This window comes from Bubalus bubalis, chromosome 16 (genome assembly GCF_019923935.1).
Source record: "Bubalus bubalis isolate 160015118507 breed Murrah chromosome 16, NDDB_SH_1, whole genome shotgun sequence".
Taxonomy (NCBI): domain Eukaryota; kingdom Metazoa; phylum Chordata; class Mammalia; order Artiodactyla; family Bovidae; genus Bubalus; species Bubalus bubalis.
In genome coordinates, this window is record NC_059172.1 from 47983175 (window position 1) to 48002544 (window position 19370).

Consider the following 19370-nt stretch of genomic DNA (forward strand, 5'->3'; position numbering starts at 1 on the left):
TTGACTGAAATTGCATCCCAGTTTCATATATTAAAATACAAAATAATACATCTTAGAACCATCTGACAATACTAAATTTTGGCTATTATGAATGGATACATATGAGCAAAGACAACAGTGAGTGAGAAATGGAACTTCAGTCTCAGAATTGGTAGGACCCAGGTATTTATATATTTGTAGGTATTTATTTCATTCTACCACCTAACCTCATCTACTTCTGGACTCTGGCTGTTCTGTGCATGAATTAGAGTCAGTGTCCAGAAGGCTCATTGTCAGTAAACAAACACAGTATTCCACCATCTTCTCCAAGACTGAGGAGGAAGGGGAAAAAACATATTTATTGAGAGACCTCTGTGCCTAGGACACTTATGAGTACCTTAAATATCACATTACTTTCATTCTCACAATTAGGTTAAGATTAATTGGCATAACAAACAACCCCCAAATATTAGTGGCTTAGCACATTTTGTTTAATGCTTGCTTGTACACTGACTGATGTGAGTAGGGTGGTTCTACTTTAAACTGTGATCCACAACTCACCTTATTCCATCTTCTGGCTTTGCCATACTGTGGCTTTCTAGTTGCTCTGTTATCACTGAGGAGGCAGAAATGGGAAGAGAGAGGGACCATGAAGAAAGTGTACATTTTATTATAATTTTAAAAATTTTAGGATGTCAGAGTTTGATTTATTCCTAGGAAACCTGTTGGAGGGAGAATTTACTGTAGGTTAGGGTGGTTGGAAAAGGCCTCCCAAATGAAGTAGGATTAAAGCTACATCCTGAAATATCGATATTACCTGGAGATAGGTAAAGAGTGTTGAGATTTCCGTCTGGATGTGCTGGAGTGGCATGACCAATGCATAGAATTATGGAAGAACAAGATGTTTTTGGAGAACCATGCAACCCTTTCTTGGAAAATAACCAACATTTATTGAGCTCCTATGCTGTGCTAGACACTGTTCAGATGCTACGGTGATACATGGCTTCCTAAACATCATTGAGCCTCCATAAAACAACATTCTGGGAATGGGCTCTTTTTCATGTTTGATCCACTCTGTGGCTGGGTTAATTCAAATAATCATATTTGGAACATGTGGTCCAAGTACCTGACACTGTACTCCCACATAAAGGATCTTTATCTGAGGATGTTATGGTAATGACAGCAGGATTTGTTGAGAATCGTGTGTTGAACTCTCACTCTGGGTTATTCTGTCTACATTCGGTAGCCCTGGAATGGGTTCTCGTTCTGTGACTTTGGTGCCTTTTTTTTAGTGAGCTGCTGAGACTCCTTTGCCATTGTTGCTGAGTCAAGGTTCTGGTTCAGTATGGACTCTTTTTTGAATGCCCCACACTATTTAAGTCACACAGGGTGTGAGCTGGGATGTTAATTGTTTCTTCATGACCAATGTTACTGATTATGGAAAATGTCTTCATGTTGTTATTTGGGCTTATTCAAAGCATGATCTTTGTATATGAGATCTTTGTCAAATCTCCAGGGAAGGCTTTTCTTCTTCCCAATATATACAGTATATTCTGCTTTTTAATCCCTTTCAGTTTGAAGCAGCTCTTTGGGCCTGAGTTCTGGGTGGGAAATGGATCTTTCATTGGGTACAATGATAGATATCATGAGACTTCCTGTGTGATACCGTTAACTTAGTTCCCTGGGTCAAAGTAGCCTATGGTATTGTTATTTCTCTTGCTCTTATAAGTATCATGCAGGATACATGATCTTATGTGATTCTTATAACAATCCTGAGAATAGATTAAATTCCCATTTTACAGATGAAGAGGCTAAAGGTCAGAGAGGCCTAGTAAGAGACAAAATTGGGGTTGGAATCCCAATCCTGAACTTTTGGATTTCCATAACCTTATCATGCTACTTTCCAGATGTTATTGAGCATCCTTCAGTTTGGAGGATTTAAGAAGGAAATAAAATATGGGGAGGCTGGATTAGCATGGTTGTTGATGTAGTACTCTTGTCTACTCATGGCTTTAGAAGTAAGAGAAAATGGTATTTGTGAAACTACAAAAGATTGTAGTCTCTCTTCTGTCCTCTTTCCCAAGGGTATATAGACCCCCCTCAATGTGGGCCCTCATCATGACTCAGAGAGGGAAATAGCTTGCCCAGTGTGACCTCCAAGAGTGATTTATGAAACAGGATATATCCAAATTTTCACCACATTGGAGCTATTCAATTTTCTCTAATGGCCTTTATCTGAGAGTTATGTCTATTCGTGGCAGCCACGACCAGTAAGTCATTAGCTTAAAGTATACTGATTGTTAATTTTAGCATCCTGGGACCTGGGCCCAGTGAGAGAGGACTCTCGCTTTTGCGAATCAAAGCTGAAGAATGTTCGAGCAGTTGGCTAACATTTATATCAGCAGAAGTTAGAAAGTAAGAAGAAATAATTAAAAAGTTAAAGAGTAAGAAGCAGTTGACTAGCTTGACATAGTTCAGGAGGTGGCAGAATGGCTTCCATTTGTTGGCCTCCCTACCGCTAGGTACTGTCCTCATCAGAAGAGAAAAATGGAACCAATCTTTATATCAAGCACCCTTGGGTGCCAGGTACTTCACATATGTGATCTCATCGATTTGAACAGCAGTGTTATGAGGACGGGACCACCCCTTGCATTTTATCTTTACAATATACAAACTCCAATTTATAGATAAGGGCACATAATACCCGAGGTCACACAGCTAATAACTGACGGAACTGGGATTTGAACCTGGACAGTCTGCATTCTTAACCAACAGAATTCTGCATGGTGGTAGCCCAAAGGCCCAGCCAAGCCTCCCTTGAGGACTGCATGCCACATAAGGTCTTGGAGGTCTGATGCACCATTTTCTTACTTATGACCCTTAGAAAATCACCAGCTTAGGGACAGCTTCCAGATGCCAGTAACTGCAGCTTCCTTGTGTGGTTCAGAGCCTGGGGCTCCTCTCATGGGCAGCTGGGCTTTGGGGCCCCAGAGCTGGAAGGAACCTACCCTGAGTCACAAGATGGGAGGCCATGGCTTTCCTGGCTCCAGGAGCCTGTGTCCCCCTGCAGGATTGCTTCATATGCTCCTTCAGGAGAGGCTGCTGGGGTTTGGCTCTGACAAGTTGAGCCATTTGGGGGATGGGTGGTCGTGTTAATCAGGAATTGGGGCACATGGCCTCAAACAGGAAAGTTTGATTCTGGGCTTGTTTTCCTCCAACTTTGGGGGTCTCGTGGGCACTTCTGAGTCAACCTGCCTGTCCCATTCCAAGGCTGAGCCAAATTAGACCAGTAATCCCTGGAACCTCCCTGTCCACCATCCATTCCTCTGCTTTGTAATCACAGCAAAGGCGAGAAGCAGCTGTAACTATCCCTGTTTTACAGATGGGGAACTGTGCTGCCATCGATTTCCTAGGGTGAATTACTCTGAGCCTGGATGGGGCTCTCTGAGCTCTCACTAGAGAAGCCGTCTTTGGATTTCCCAGGGGAGTTTATGGGAGTGCAAAGACCTGGGTGCTGGCCCCAGGAATAGCTCAGCTTACTGTGTGACATCAGGCAGATTTCTTCCCCTCTCTGGGTCTCGCCATCTGTTCACCCCGACCTCTTTGTGCTTCAGTTTCCTGATCTGAAAATGGGGGACAATAATAGTAACTTACTTCATAGAGTTATTTTGAGGATTAACTATAAAGCATTTAGAAGAGTGCCTGATACAAAGCACCTAATAAGTGTTTCTCCCTCTACTCCTCATTTTCTTATCATCATCATTATTATAAGGGGGTCTTCTCTTATGCTTTCCATTGGTTCTTATACTCTATGAAATAAACTCCTGCAAGAAGCCTGCCTAGATTTTGACTGACCCTGGGGTTTATGAGGTCCCCTTGGGAGCTTGTAAGTGTCTCTTAAATGAACTCCTGTTGCTAGTCTTACTCTTGTAAAGTTCACAGACATACTTGTGCATAACTATGTCCATGAATTTCGATGTCCTATTACTTTCCAGGATTATGGGATTCCTGTTACTTTCCAGGTTAGGGCTAGAAAGTGTCAATAGACATATCCAGTTAATCAGGTGGAGGCTTGGGATCTTTTCTGTGTCTTGTTGAAACTGTTCTGGCTCCAGAATTGAAGAGCAGGGCTGAAGTCTGGGTGGACCCCCTCTACGTGATGCACAGGCCACCTGGGTTGTCCAGCCAGGCTTTCCAGGGCCTGAGGGGACAAGGCCAGCAATATGAGCCCTGAGGTTTGTTCTGCCTACTTGCTGGGCTCTGTTGCCTGACAGCTGTGAGGGGCCCTCAGAGCCTCCTCCAGGGAGCCAGCACTCTCTATATTTCATGAGACTTGGTCCATTCAGCAGGGCTGGTGGCAGCTTGCTTGAATTCTTGCATCTCCCCTGGGAATCAGGGTTTTTAGCGTATCTGATTGCTGCAGGAAACTGGCCCCCGCAGCTAGCAATGCACAAGGATCTCTGATACTACTGCCACCTGTGGGAGACAAGTCACATAGAGGCCCGGAGTGGGGACGGGAACCCATTATCCTTACTTCACAAAGCTCACTGAATCCCTCCTTTCCACCGTGGGTCTCTACTTCTCCAGCCCTGGGGCTTTCGGGGTTCTGCTAGGAGCTTGTGTTTGTCTCTTAAACGAACTCCTGCTGCTGGTCTCGCTCCCTGAGGCCCGTCCACTCCATTGGTCACGATGGGAGTGGAAATTCCACTCTGATTATTTTACTCTCCTGCTCATACACCTTCAGTGGCACCCACCATCTACAGGATAGACTCTAAAGAATCAGCTCCTTTTGTATGCAGGGCTATAGAAGCACCTTCCCTCCCCCACCTCTCTGTCCACCACCTCCCCTCCCCACAACAGGAGAGACCTGGGTCTCTAATACCTGCTCCATTTTCTGATCTCCTTGCCATGGCTCTCCTGGCTCTGAATGTCCTGTCCCATCTTCACCTGGCAAGATCCCACTCTACATTTAAGACTCAGGTCAGATGTCTCCTCCTCTAAGAAGTCTGGCCTGTTCTCCAGCTGAAAGTGACCCCTCCTTTTTCTGTATTTCCTTGCCACTGGGATAGCTTACTCTGGACTCCACTACCAGCCCAGAGGTCCCCAGCCTTTCTAGAAACCCTTGTAGTTCCCTAACCGTATCATTCTCAGGATTCTGTGCTTTCACGTGCCCTTTCCTCTGCCTGCACGCTCTTCCTTTCTGCCCCTTCTCCTTCCCTTATTCCCACATTCTTCTCTCAGCTTTGGGTCATGTCCTGAGAAACTTCCCATGAACCCCTCCCCCTACCTTCCATTCTCACCTACTACTGTTTGGAGGTCCTCTGGACTCCCTTTAGCACGCCCTTGTGTGTGAGTGTTTAGTTACTCAGTCATGTCTGACTCTTTGCGACCCTTTGGACTGTAGCCTGCCAGGCTCCTCTGTCCATGGGATTTCTCAGGCAAGAATACTGGAGTGGGTTATTTCCTCCTCCAGGGGGTCTTCCCAAGCCAGGTATTGAACCTGAGTCTCCTGTGTCTCCTGCATTGCAGGTGGATTCTTTACCCACTGAGCCATCAGGGAAGCTCTCGTTGTTGTAGTTTTTGTGCAGTTTTGGGATTGTCTATTCATCCATTTGTCTTGAGCATAGAGCTGGTGGGAGGGAGGGAAGGTACCACCAGGCAGTAAGGACAGCAAGAACTAGAGAGGGGCAGCTGGCTCTTTCTCATGGATTTAGGAGGCAGAGCCCTTTCCATGCAGTGTGTATGGTTGCAAAAGGCCCTCCCAACTGTCTCACTGAATTCTGATAACCATGTGGTGAAAATAGATACCTTCATCTCTGGTTTCCCAGTGAGGAAGCTGAAGTTCCTTCAATAAGAACTCACCTAGTCAATCAGCAAGTGTTACTTGATCTATGTACCAGGCAGTGTGTCAGGAGGGAGATGGTGTGGTGAGGAGTGGCGAGGAGACAGAGCAGTCGACGGGGCAGACCTAGTCCACACCCCTGGTAGGATCCTCAAGGGAGAAAGACGCTAAGTGTTAATTTCGCAGTTAATTGTTTAATTACAATTGTGATAAATGCCATGGAGGAGAAATAATGAGGGGATAGGGGATGGTATAAGGAAGGACTTGACTGAATTCCTGGGTCAGTGCCTCTCCTACCCACCGCCATGCCCAGCTCCTAGTCCTCTCTCTATTGGTGCTGCTGCTGGAGCTTAACTGCTTCCCACAGTATTCACTGTCCAGCTCCTGTTGACAGCCCTAATGGTTTCTTCAGATTAAACAGTCCCAGCCCAGCCTTGGCTGTACTTGGATTGGCCCATTAAACAACAGCAGAAGCACCCCCTACCCCCCCAACCCCCGCCTTGCTCCTGGTTCTAATTGAATAATTTACTGTAAATAGCTTCCATTTCCTCTAGAGCCTAAGCTGGCTCCTTAGCCAAATGGAGGTGAGCAAGGGCTTCCTCTAATGGGACGCAGGAGCAGAAATGAGCTGTCCAAATGAGCAGTCGTCGCAGCAGGCGTTGAATTAAATCAGAGACACTTAAGACTTCAAGTCCTTCTTGTAAACGAACCACTTTGGTGGGGAGACACCACCAAGAGCCCTGCAGAACCAAGGCTGCAAGCTCCAGGGTAGGATTTCCCATAAATTAGGAAGGCCCTTGAGCAGAGAGTGGAGGTAATGGAGTTTGCTGTTTCCTGCTCACCCCTACCTGTGTCCTTTTCCTGTCTCTCATGAGCAAGATAGCATCTCTCCCTGAGATATATTGGGTTGGCCAAAAAGTGCATTCAGATTTTTCCATTACACCTTATGGAAAAACCAAAATGAACCTATTGGCCATCCCAGTATTTCTCAGCTCTTTCTTCTATGAGGAAGAGTGCTCCTACTCTGAGGCTAGCATGTGCCAAGCACAATATGTATTATTTTGAACTAAATTATCTATCAGAGAATTTTATGAGTGATCTCATTTAACCCTCATGAGGCTTCTGGGAGGCAGGTATGATTGAGGAAATCGCATTCATGCAGACTGATGCTTTTCCAAAGGTCACATATTTATCAGACATAGAATCAGGATTTGAATCCAAATCTATTAGATTCCAGACTTTAAATTCTGTCTGCAATACCAGTGAAGACAGATGGTGTACGGCCAAGGGGTTACTTAGAGTCCATTCTTGGTTTCCTGACATGCTCAGCAGCTTCGGAGGGGTTCTATTCTAACTCTCTGCTCAATAGGATGAGTCCAGCTTAGGTCAGTGGGAGGGGGAAACCACCCAGCAGTCTGTGGAGACCTCCCAGAGGGCTGCGTGATTGAAACGGGTCTCTCTGCAAATCTGGTGACACTTTAGACTTTAGCTGGGACTGTCGTTTCCCATCCCCTGACCCCTTTGGGACCCATGTGCATGTGCTAAGTCACTTCAGTTGTCTGACTCTTTGTGACCCTATGGACTGTAGCCTGTAGGCTCCTCTCTCCATGGGATTCTCCAGGCAAGAATAGTGCAGTGGGTTGCCATGCCCTTGTCCAGGGGATCTTCCTGACCCAGGGATTGAACCCTCATCTCTTACATCTCCTGCATTGGCAGGCAGGTTCTTCACCTCTAGTGCCACCTGGGAAGCCCTTTAGACCCACAGCTTTGTCCTAATGACTCACTAAAGGAACCAACCAATGAGGAACAGGAGATCTGCTTCCCTTACTCCCATTGGTGTCCCACTTCCTTCTACCATTTGGTGCAGTGTTTGGGGGCTTCCTTCTTCCAAGGACTCTTCTGTCCTCTGACCGTGTCACTGAGGTCCGATACTCAGTGAAGCTGCTGATCTCATGGGTTGGGAGGTAGGAGCAGCGGGAGGCGCTGGTGAGAGGAAGAGGGCTCTGCTGTGTGTGAAGGGTGAGGGCTGAGTGTGGCCCCCAGGGAATGGAGTCAGACTTCCTGTTAGCAAACGCTGGACTTGGGTCACCTTTGTTGCTCTCTTCATCTTCACCTGCTGCAGCACCTCACCTCCTGTCTGATCATGAAACCCAGAGACCGGTCCTCTGTCACCTACTAGCTGTGTGATCTGGGGCAGTGCTTCCACTGAATTTCAGAGGTCTTATCATCACAGAGGGATGCTGATAGTTTTAAAGGTGCTAATACTATATGAAGCTCTTAGGTGCCTGGAACATAGTACACACTCAAAATGATACAAGCAATTATTATTATTCTTTGCACTTTATAAACATCAACTAGGCTTATTCTTGATAGTCCCCATTTCATCTTCCAGATCTTCCCAGGTGGCTCTAGTGGTAAACAGCCTGCCTGCCAGTGCAGGAGATGTCAGAGACGTGGGCTCGATCCCTGCATCAGGAAGCTCTCGTGGAGGAGAGCAGGGCAACCCACTCCAATATTCTTGCCTGGAGATTCCCATGCACAGAGGAGCCTGGCCTTCTACAGTCCTTAGGGTCACAAAGAGTCTGATAAAACAAACGACTTAGCATGCATGCATCTTCTAGATATGCCCTTACTTGTTCCCCGTCCCCAGTGATTCTGAGCTGTGGCTCCTCTGAAAACTTATCTGACTCACCATCTCAGCTTCACCATGTAGGTGCCCAGCTTCTCACTGAGCAAGATGGGGCTTCAGACATCCAGGAGTTTGTCCCACTGAGGAAAGGAGGCATGAATAAAATAGTCTATGCAGAGGGCAGTGATACATGTCTTGCCTGGATGTCCCTAAGCAGGCTCTCCAGCCTCTGGGAACATGCATAGTCATGTGAACCAAGGTTTCGTTAGCAGACAGCCTCCACTGGCCTAGCTCCTGAAAGGCTGTGGATGAAATAGGGCAATGAGGATATCTCAACTGGGTCTTTCAACAAATCAAGATACATTAGGTTTATTGCATCCCCCTTCAGCTGAGAACCCAGTGGTTTCTAATGAAAAGGAAGAAATTGTCTGAGCATGATTTGTTCCATCTGGGCTCTAGCTGGCTTCTGCCTAAAGGGCTCACAGATCAGTGATTAGGAATCTGTTCTAGAATTTTGTGGTCACCAAGTGTTTCTAGAATCTCTTGGAAAGTCAGAACATTCTCCTGCCTTCAGGGACCTTTCTCAGGGTCCCTCAGATACAACTTGATCAGATCTAGAAGGGTTCTCTAATGTTCACCGGTGTGCTCACAGAATCCTAACTCGTTCACACTTTCAAGGGGCTTGGAGCTTCGTGTGTCCTTAAATTTCCCTTAGTGTCACCTGCCTTAAGCTGATTTGCTCTTTAACTTTTACTTTGCCCCTTCTTCTCCATGATGAAGATGGAGCTGAAATAAGATCTGCTAGCTCACCGTGCTCTGATCACGTCAGAGCATTCACTCTGAGATGCTGGTATTTCCCTTTTTGCTTCTTTCATCAGAGATATCGAAAAGGGAACAAATACCTCATTTTGTTGTTTCTAGCTTTTTGTTCTTTTATGCCTTTCTTTTCAGGTTGCTGACTCACTGGGTTCCAAAAATATACCTTCTCAATAATGAAAATAATGAAAGTAATAAAAATTGTGATGCTCCTGATGATAAAGAGCCCTCGTGGAGCACTGTTATTGTCCTGGGTTCTTTAGATGCTGTGTTTAATAGCATCTCCCCTGGCAAAGCTGACCACGGGGCTGAACACACCGCAGACTCTCAGGACATAATTATAACTATTTATTTAGCTCTCAACCTGGCCTGACATTTCTGCATTCCTTACCCTATGTCATTGTTATAATAGCCCTGTAAAACAGATACTATTATTCTCTGTTGCAGATGAAGAATTAGGGCTCAACATAAATATATTAAAAATTCACTCCACTCATTATTTCTATAGACATATCGAATGTTTGCTAAGTGCCCAGCCCTTAGAACCAAGTGGTTCCTGCCCTCCACAGTCTCACAGTCTAGTGGGGCCCAAAGGGCAGGGAGTAGGCAGTGGAAGTGAATCTCTGGAATTATCTAAAGCCCTAATTTGTTCTGGGCTCCCGCCTCCCTATATTTTCAGATTCACTCTTTGTCTTTTGTTCCAAGCATCACAAGGGGGCTTCCCAGGTGGCACAGTGGTAAAAAATCTGCCTGTCAATGCAGGATGCTGGAGATGTGGTTTGATCCCTGGGTTGGGAAGATTCCCTGGAGTAGGAATTGGCAACCCACTCCAGTATTCTTGCCTGGAAAACTCCATGGACAGAGGAACCTGGTGAGCTATAGTCCATAGAGTTGCAAAGAGTTGGACATGACTGAGCACTCATCACAAGGGGTACTTCATGTCCAGCCACATCACTATTAATTAAAGTCCTCCTCCATTCTTCTCGCATAAGGGTCACTTGTAACCATAAGAGTTTAATTTTTCTGGACCTGAGTTGCTGCCCTCCTCAGCTGTATCCTCCCACAAGTTCATGCCTGTGTTTTCTCTGAGGGTCTTGATCTGTTGTTCTCAAGCTCAGAACATGATAGGTGACAGTCAACCCTGTCTTGACTATTGCTTTACTCAGATGAAGGGGACAGAATCTTTATTTTCACCAAGGAGGGCTTCTTATTGGCTTGGAGAAGGAGACGACAAAGAGAGGAGTGGGAAAGGATGGGCAAGGCAGGAGACAAACAGGTGGGCAGCTGATTTTATGGAGGAAGAAGGACACTATTTGACTTGGTCTAATCTGTGAGGCACAGGCAAACCAAGTAGGTGCTCAGTGCTGGGATTGGAGGCCCTGGAACCTCGATCACATTTATTTATTAGACTATTTATCGAATCAGAATCCTCACTGAGACAAGAACTTTACTATCTTACATACTGGGAAGCCCAGAGGTGGGCCAGACCCAGCACTGGTTGATTCAGTGGCTCCGTGATCGAGGATGCAGGTTTTTCCCTGTGTGCGTCCACTTTCTTCTCTAGCTGGGTCCCTTCTCGATGGCCAGGTAGTCTCTGGCAGCTGTGGAGTGATGCACTTCCTTGTTCAGGTTCAGTGGGAGAGATACTATCTCACCTTGCGACTGGCTTGCAGTTAAGGAGAAAGTAAATTTTTCCTAGAAACAGTTCTTTCATGGCTCATTGGCTTGAATTGGGTCACATGCCTATCGCTGAACCAGTTCCTGGCAGTTTGGGTGAAGTGACATCATCTAAAGTGGAACAGATTTGGGGAAGCAACCACCGTGCCATTACAGGGTCACATTCCCCAGACATAAGCAAAGTGAAGAACCCAGTGCTGTGATAGTATATGGTTAAGGAATTAGTATGCACAGTTGCCAAATTTAGCCAAGAATACAAGGTGCCCGGTAAAATGTGAATTTCAGGTAAACTACAAACTTTTAAAGTATAAATATTTCCTGTGCAATATTTGCTGGTCTGTATATCCCAATATTTGTTTTTTTTTTTTAATTTTATTTTTAAACTTTACATAATTGTATTAGTTTTGCCAATATTTGGTACAAAGCAAAATGGGTTAAGTATGTGTTTGGCAATGAGACCTAAGAAAAATTCTAGGGGTTGATGGTGCATCAGGGACTTAGAATCAAGATCAGATCTGAGTGTTGCATTGAGTGTGAGGTCAGTGATTCAAACAGCAGAGGAGGGCTGGGGGGCCTTCTCTCCACACATGAGATGACCCCCTGTGGCCAGGATTTGGGAGAGGAAATGACTGAGCCTCCTCACTTGGGGGCCCTGGTTGACCCCATCCTGCCTTCTCTTTCTAGGGCCCCAATCGCTGTCGGCAGGCTTTGCTGCGGATTGGCATCAATATGATGGCGCTGCCTGGAGGCCGCCACCTGGACTCCATCCCTCTGCCGGGTCAGCGGTAAGTCCCACTGCTGTGTCTCAGGGCCTGGCCTGCCCCATCTGGACTCTGGCAGAGGCCCAGACCCAGGAGCCTAGGGTTTGCAGGTGGCCCCATCTCTCAGTGCACTGTGCTGGGAGGAGGCTTAGGACAAGGTATCTGGGATACTGCAGTCACTCAGCAAATACAAATGGAACTGGGCTCTGAGACACAGAGGAGTCAGCCACATCCTGCCCCAAGGGGCTACTTTAAGATCCAAGCAGACAATGAAGCAAAGGATCAAGTGGGGTGTGCTGCTCACAGAAGGGACCCCAGAGGAAGCTCTGGATTCTGATAGCACCAGGAGGTTGGAGCCACTGGGGGGACTTGGCCTCTCTGAGCCTCTTGGAAGACATCAGACTACCATTAGGTGTCTTTCTCTCGAAGCACCAGTGGGAGGAGTGGGCACAGAGCTGATCCTTGGGAAACACTTGTTGCCCTGAGTTGGGCAGTGTGGTGAGGGGGAGGAAAGAATACACCAAGCAGGGGGTGAGGCCTGGATGATGGGCGAAGGAAGACCTAGGGTTCCAGAGCTGCCTTCACACAGGTGAAGGGGATGGGGAGGCAGGTGGAGATCTGACTGGCTGGTCCTGGTGGCCCTAGACAGAAGCAGAGGTGGAGGCACCAGGGCAGCCAGTCTCTGATGACAACTATCCCAGTTTGCCTGGTACTGTGCTGATTTTGGCACTGACAATCCCATGTCCTTGGAAACTCCTCGGTCCTGGGCAAACCGGGATGGTGGGTCACTCTAACTTAGGTTTGGTCTGTGGAGGAACTTTGCAGTTTGAGGCTCAGAGCTTCCTCTTAACCTCTCACTTCTTGCTTAGACATTTTGATGGGACTGTTTTGAGGCAGCAGAATCCAAGTAGCCCTTCCAAGGTTGTTAAATCATTGTTTTTTATTGCTTTATATATTGGGTTGGCCAAAAAGTTCATTCAGATTGTTCCATCCAATATTATGGAAAGACCCAAACAAACATTTTGGCCTACACAATATTCTAATACCACTACCATCTAATCTCTCTTTTTAACCCCCACCTGAATTATAGGGGCTTCAACTATGTACAGCATGCATTGCTACATTGTTTGTTCTGTTTTTGAGTATTTTGGGTATGTGTGTGTGTTGCTTTTAAAATCAGAAGGATTTATTAAATATTTGCTAAGAGTCTACTGGAGTTGGATTAATCTCTATGACAGTATCGGTCTGCTCCCCCAAAGCCATTATCATAAAGAGGTTTAAGAAGATGAACATTCCTGAGGGCTGAGAACACTGTTAGAAATGCAGTTAAGAATTTCCTGTGTGGCCTGACACTGGGAGTAAGGTATAATATGAGACCCAAATATTTTTCCTCGTGGACTCTAAGGTAGAGCTCAGGGATGGTGTGAATCAAACCTGTAAGGATACATGCATAGTCTCAGAGATGGGATTTCGTGATTTGAGTAGATGTTATCACCTCTGAACACATGACTGACTGGCTTCAACTAATTGTGTGGTTTTATGTGAACTCCTCAGCCCCATGGCTTCTTGGCTCCCTCATGTATAAAACAGGGGTAATAATAGTATCTAGACATAAGGTTGATGTGTGGATTAAATGAGCTAATAATACATGCAAAACGTCTGCCATCAGGTGAGAGCTATATAAGAAGGGCCCTTGTTTATTGGGTGCCTGCTACATGTTGGAGGCCCTCCGTGGCTCTTCATGTAGGCGATCTTAGGGGGTTCTTCTAGAAATACTTCGCTTGACCCCTTACTATTGGCAAGTCACCTCTTTGAGAAAATAAAAAATCATGGACAGACACTCCCAGCAGCCTAATATTTTATAATCAGAAAAGAGTATAAGTGTTCCAGGTGCAGAGGAATCTCTTTCCATCACCTGGCCTGCCCAGATTGAAAACCGTATACTCAGATGAGTAGCAACATCTGTGGCAATAGGGCTTTGGGACCTCTCTACAGATCTCACAGGGGTTGGAATTGTTAGACCAGAGCCTGTGCTGGGGTTTGGGAAACTGACATCACAGGGCAGTTTAGGACAGTGGTTAGGAATCTTGACCCCTCCCCCTCCACCCCCCACAAAAATTGATTCTTGGTTCTGCTGCTTATTAGCTATAACCTTGGGCTTCAGTTTATTGATCAATGAAATAGAGATATTTATGCTTACATCATCGGGTTGTGATGAGCCTTTAATATGTATATGTTGTTACTATTCACATATAAACTGAACAACAAATTGTTGCTGTATGCAAATAGCTATTATCCTTTATTTTTGTGTAGAAGAAAATGCTTGAAAATAAATCCAAAGATTAAAAAAAGAGATAATATATAGAAAGTGCCTGTCTGAAACATAGGAACTGCCCAATCAATATTACCATCTCCTTTAGATAAAGAATAAGACCCTGGAGTAGAGAATATGAGCCAAGGTAGATCACATTCTGGAACTCTGTCAGCCCCTGGGAACCATTGGTCTCTCTCTTCCAAGCTCCTCAGAATTTTAAAAAATAAAAGAAAATTAAATTACATAAAAATGATTTAGGAATCAGATCATTATGCTTTTGGAGTCGGGACAGGCTTTCTAACTGACATTGTACAGCAAATATTGATACCTTGGGAGGAAAATACCAGACTAACATGATTCCACAAACACTGCAACCTGCAAAACTGTTTGTTTAGAATGTCTTCAATCTGATTATTCTGATGGGGGAGGCAGGCTGCAGAGAGAAGCTGGCAGCTCCTTTACTGTCGTCACGATCTCATGTTGCCGGGCCAGGCCACCCAGAACAGTGGGGGAATATAATCCTATTAATCGTCTACCACCCTGCTAATTGTGTTCTGGAGTGTGTGCCTGGGCCACGTTCACAGCGGGGGCTCATGTGTATTTACAAGGATGTCAGAAGGGTTCATTTGTCCAATCTGATGCTTCATTATGAGCAGACAACAGCAGCCGCCTCTTCTTTCCTCTTGTTCCAAGCTGCAGAGGCCTCTCTCATGGGGAATAACACCATGGTTATTGTCTTCAGATAAATAATTAATGCTGGATAATTGACTTCTTTCTGTTGTGTTCCACTGAGCCTGAATTTCACTCTGGAGTGCCATTGTTCACATTGATGTACAAAGTAAATAAATATTATCAAGTTGCATGGGATCATCCCACGGTCTGGGTGAGCTGTCTAGGTTAGACCTTTGGTGTTTGAGACCCTTTTGAGTAAATAGCATCAGAAGAGCTTTTCTAGGTATTGGCTCCTGGAAGAGAACAGAAGGTGGGGAGCAGAGGTGTCTGAGGCCAGGGGTTGGGATTGTGAACTGAATTGGGTGATAGGAGGGGGTATGAGGGCTGTCAACTATGACCACGTCTGAATCTCATGGGAGGTTTTCATATTTTAAAAAATAATAATAATAAAAAAAAAAACCCACTGCTGATTCATGTTGCTATATGGCAGAAACCAACACTGTATTGTAAAGCAATTATCCTCCAATTAAAAATAAATTTTAGAAAAGCAATAAAATAAAATAAACAAGCCGAAGAACAGAACCCTATTCTTGGAAACTTTAATGTAGGAACCTGAAGAGGTTGAAAGCATATAAGCCTTGGGATCAGACTTGGGCTTAAAGCCCAGCTCCACTTCCTACCAGCTCTGTGACTCTGGCTGCTGCCTAACCTGTCTGAGCACCAGTTTTATCTTCTATAACAAGGTGACCGTGGTCATTGCTTTAAAAGGTCGTCCAAGTGCTGGAGTCTAAGAAGAAAGGTCTCTCTAGGCCTCTGGGTGCCAACATACATTTTACAAGGCCATCCTGGTAACAGTAAGGCACCCCCCGCCCCCAATCTCCCTCCCTCAGCAGTAAAAACCCTTGCAAGCTCAGGTTCAAATACTTCCCCAGAAGTTCATGAATTTATTGGTGGGAGTAAAGGGGACAGTGGATTGGCTCTCTAGGTAGCAAGAGACTGTGGCTGCTGTGTCTCTAGCTGATTTTGTTCTTCTCGGGTCTCTGGGCTCCCATCTCTGTGATTGGTATTTCAGTTCTTGCTGTTGGCTCTGGTCTGGGTGGTAGTGGTTCGGGGATCCAGACATGGTGGTCAGGGTGCTGCCACCTGTCTGCCTGCCCCCAAGGTTGTGCCCGCCATCATCGTGCCTCCTCTTCTGCAGGAGGCCCAGGCCTTTGAATTAACAGTCTCTATGGAGCGGTTCCTGCAGGGTGGACTGGAGGCCAGTCTGAGGGATGCACACAGGGCCACATCCAGACACGTCTCCCGCTCCCCCTCCCTCCCTCCCTCCCTCCCTCCCTTCTCTCCTCCCTTTCATTGCTTCTCTTACCCACAGATCAAGCTGAGACACTGACAGTTTCTCTCTGGTTTCCTGCTCGTGAGGGTGGGAATACTGATGAAAGGACTTTACTAACCCCCGTAACAAAATTGGCTCACTCTCATTCAGCACTTGCTATGAGCTGGTCGCTTTTACACATAGCAATTCACTCAGTCCTCATCACAGCCTTTGTGTATACTTACTATTATCTCTGTTTTGCTAATGAGGGGGCCATAGGTTGGGTTCCCTGGGAAGCAGTCATTGACAAGGGGTTGAGAGTCCAGGATGGTCGTTAGGGAGTGCCTTCGGGATTGACACTTGTGGCAGGAGAGGAAGGAAGCAGGCCTGGCCCGTGGGGTGGGGGCAGGGTGCAGATGGTGAGCTGTGATGCCGGCTTGATGACGACTCAACTGACCTCACAGGGACCTTTGGGATCAGAGTTGTTCATTGGCCATAAAGGCCAGGACCTTCATATCCCACCTTCATTCTGTCGGAGTGGGCGACTTTGGACAGAGCATGACAGCTGGGGACAGCAAGTCTTTCCTTTGAGGAGGAACCCAGATGCCACATACAACGTCTGTCCCGTGAGAAAACTGAGGCTTGAGGAGCTGAAGCTGCTTACTTGTCCAGGACAGGCTGACAAAGAATAGAGCCAGGATACATGTCCTCAGATGGTGCTTGAACCTGAGTGCCAGCCAGTACTCTATCCCGGCTGTCTTTTCCATGATGTTCTTGAGGGCATCACATGAAGAAGTCATTCATTCATTCAGGTGGTCATTTATTCATTGTTGTCTTTGTTTAGTTGCTAAGTTGTGTCTGACTCTTTGTGACCCCATGGACTGTAACCAGGCTCCTCTGTCCATGTGATTTTCCAGTCAAGAATACTGGAGTAGGTCACCATTTTCTTCTCCAGGGGAATCTTCCAACCCAGAGATTGAACCCGTGTCTCCCATATCTCCTGCATTGGCAAGTGGGTTCTTTGCTGCCAAGTCACCAGTGAAGCCCCGTTTATTCATTAGTATTCATTAAGTCTTCCATAAAATTTCTCTACGAGTACGTATTAAGTGCAGATCACGTCTCTCTATGGGGCTGTGTGCTTCAGGACATGATGGTGACTGAATCGGGTGTGGTGCCTTCCTTTGTGGAACTCATTAATTTATCTCAAGTGATCAGGCTTGGATTGGTAGCAAGTATACAACCGGGGGCTTTTCTTTGGGATGTCTCACTGGGAGGGAGAGATGTCTCACTGGGTTTCTGTTCAGCCTGGAGCCTGAGATGAGTCAGCTGAAGCCTGTGGCAGGCCGGGGGCCTCCTGGGTCACCCCTGGGCTGCTGGCGAGGGCCCGCCCAGCTTCCCTGAGCCAGTGAGGCTGTCGCGGGCCAGCCTGTCTCCAAGTAGATAATGGCTTGCATGTGTACGCCCTTGCTCTGCGGCTGGTTTTCTGCTGCCGGTTGCTTTCTGTGCCCACTGTGAAATGTGCAGACTGTAATTGTCAATGGGATAATTGGATATTTTCCTGTTTAAACCTAAAGGAAGGCTAGAATCAAATTCCCTTCCTTCTCCCATCTCCCAAGAGAAATCCACAGAAACGTAGGGTGTGACCTCGTAAAGACATAGGAATAATGATTCCATTTTTAAGAGGGGAGGTTGGATTTAAATTCCCTTATAGTGCCGGGAACTGGGATCATAGAGGCATCGAATGTTGTTGCTGGAAGTTTCCTTAGAGCTCCCTGTATTACGAGATGGGGAAATTGAGACCCAGAGAGGGGAATGGAGCTGCTATAATACTCTCAGGCCCCCTTCTGCTCTCTGTGGAGTCCTGCCTTCCCTGAGCTGTGTTTCTTAAGTTTATTATCCCAGCTAGCCTCCAGTGATTTCTAACAGCTCTGTGTCCTAGCTCCAGTGGAATCCTCTTATTAGCAGTGATCTGTAATAGATTTCAATTTCATTCATTCATTCGTTCATTTGAATGAAATTTACTTTAGGCTAAGAACTTACTTTGGGCCAGGCCATGAGTAGAGCTATAATGAATTATGTAAATGTCATCCTTCTGACTCAATAAATATCCTGAGGGTCAGTCATTTCTGATTCATATTTGTGCTCCTGTGGTTAAAATGCACACGAAAGAAGCTCAAAAACTGGTTGTTGAATGAATAAATGTTTAATAAATGACGAGTGACTAACCACTGAGGCGTCTCAGGTGATGGTGAGAAATTTAATTCCTTAGCTTGAAGTTTGTTCCTTTCTCCAAGCAAGCTGTTTTCATTCTTTATGGTAGAAAACTGCCTCATGGAGGGAAAGGATAAGCTAGAGTTTTACCTTGATTAATTTAAATACTGTTTCTGAGTGGCAGCCAAAGATTTAATTGGTTGAAGGAGTCAGATAGTTGGAGAGACTTTTTTTTCTCCTAAAGGATAGCAATTCAGAAATATTTTTAATCTTTTGGTTTTATGTTCGTTGGAAGAAATGTCTCTGCGATTTCATCATTTAATGTCTTGCAGGAGAGCACGGTGCAGTGGGGAGCAGTGACCAGGGGGCCAGAGGCTGGCCTTCCTCCCACCCTGTCTTCCTTCCTCCCTTGCTTCCTTCCCAGCCCTGGTTCTGCACTAACCTGCTCTGTGTCTGCAGACAATCATTTCCCTCTCTGAGCTTCGTTTTCTTCATCTGAGGAGGAGGAGGTAGGCAAAAGTTTCCCAAGGACTCTTTCAGTGCTAATGTTCTAGGAGTTTGTGAGTGAGTTTTGGATAGTCTTTTCCCTTTTCTGGACAAAAAGGATCCCACTTTAGTGCCTCAGGGCTGTGAAAGAATCTCATTGACCAAAACAAGCAAGGTCTTATTCCTTTCAGTGAAAAGCATGAAAAGGTTTTGTGTTGGCCTTGTAGCTGGGAAGGAAATTGTAAGACATTTTAGTTTGGGAGCCCCTTCCAGCATCTGAGGGTGTGCCTTGTCCAAGTTTTATGGAAGCCCCGTGGTATAGCCTGGAGAAGTGCTTTATGAGGGGGTGGGTATAGAGCACCGGGCTTCGCTGGAATAAAATGCAGATAAATCCATGAATCCCAGCATTCCAACACGCTTCTTGATTTGAAGTTCTTACTTTTGACTGAGTCCATTCCACCCCTCTGACTACTCTTAGCAACTTGCCATCTTCCCAACATGCGGCTCCGTGTCTCCACTGCTTTGCACGTGCTGGTTCCTCTGTTTGAAATCCTGTCGCCTTCCAACTCTGCTGCTTCTAGTACACTTGAAGGCATCCTTCTAGCGTTGGCCTGGGACACTTTCTCAGACCCTCTAGCTTGAGCTGAACTTCTCTGTGCTCCCCAAATTCC

At 46.1% G+C, this 19370-nt stretch overlaps 1 protein-coding gene across 1 annotated transcript in view; it reads left to right on the top strand.

Annotated features, from left to right (window-relative positions):
• Positions 1 to 19370, top strand: part of INSC (INSC spindle orientation adaptor protein) — a 141698-nt gene that overhangs the window by 32636 nt on the left and 89692 nt on the right. The window contains exon 3 of the mRNA XM_045162863.1: positions 11628 to 11728. Coding sequence (XP_045018798.1) covers positions 11628 to 11728 — 101 coding nt within the window. The remainder of the gene's footprint in view (positions 1 to 11627; positions 11729 to 19370) is intronic.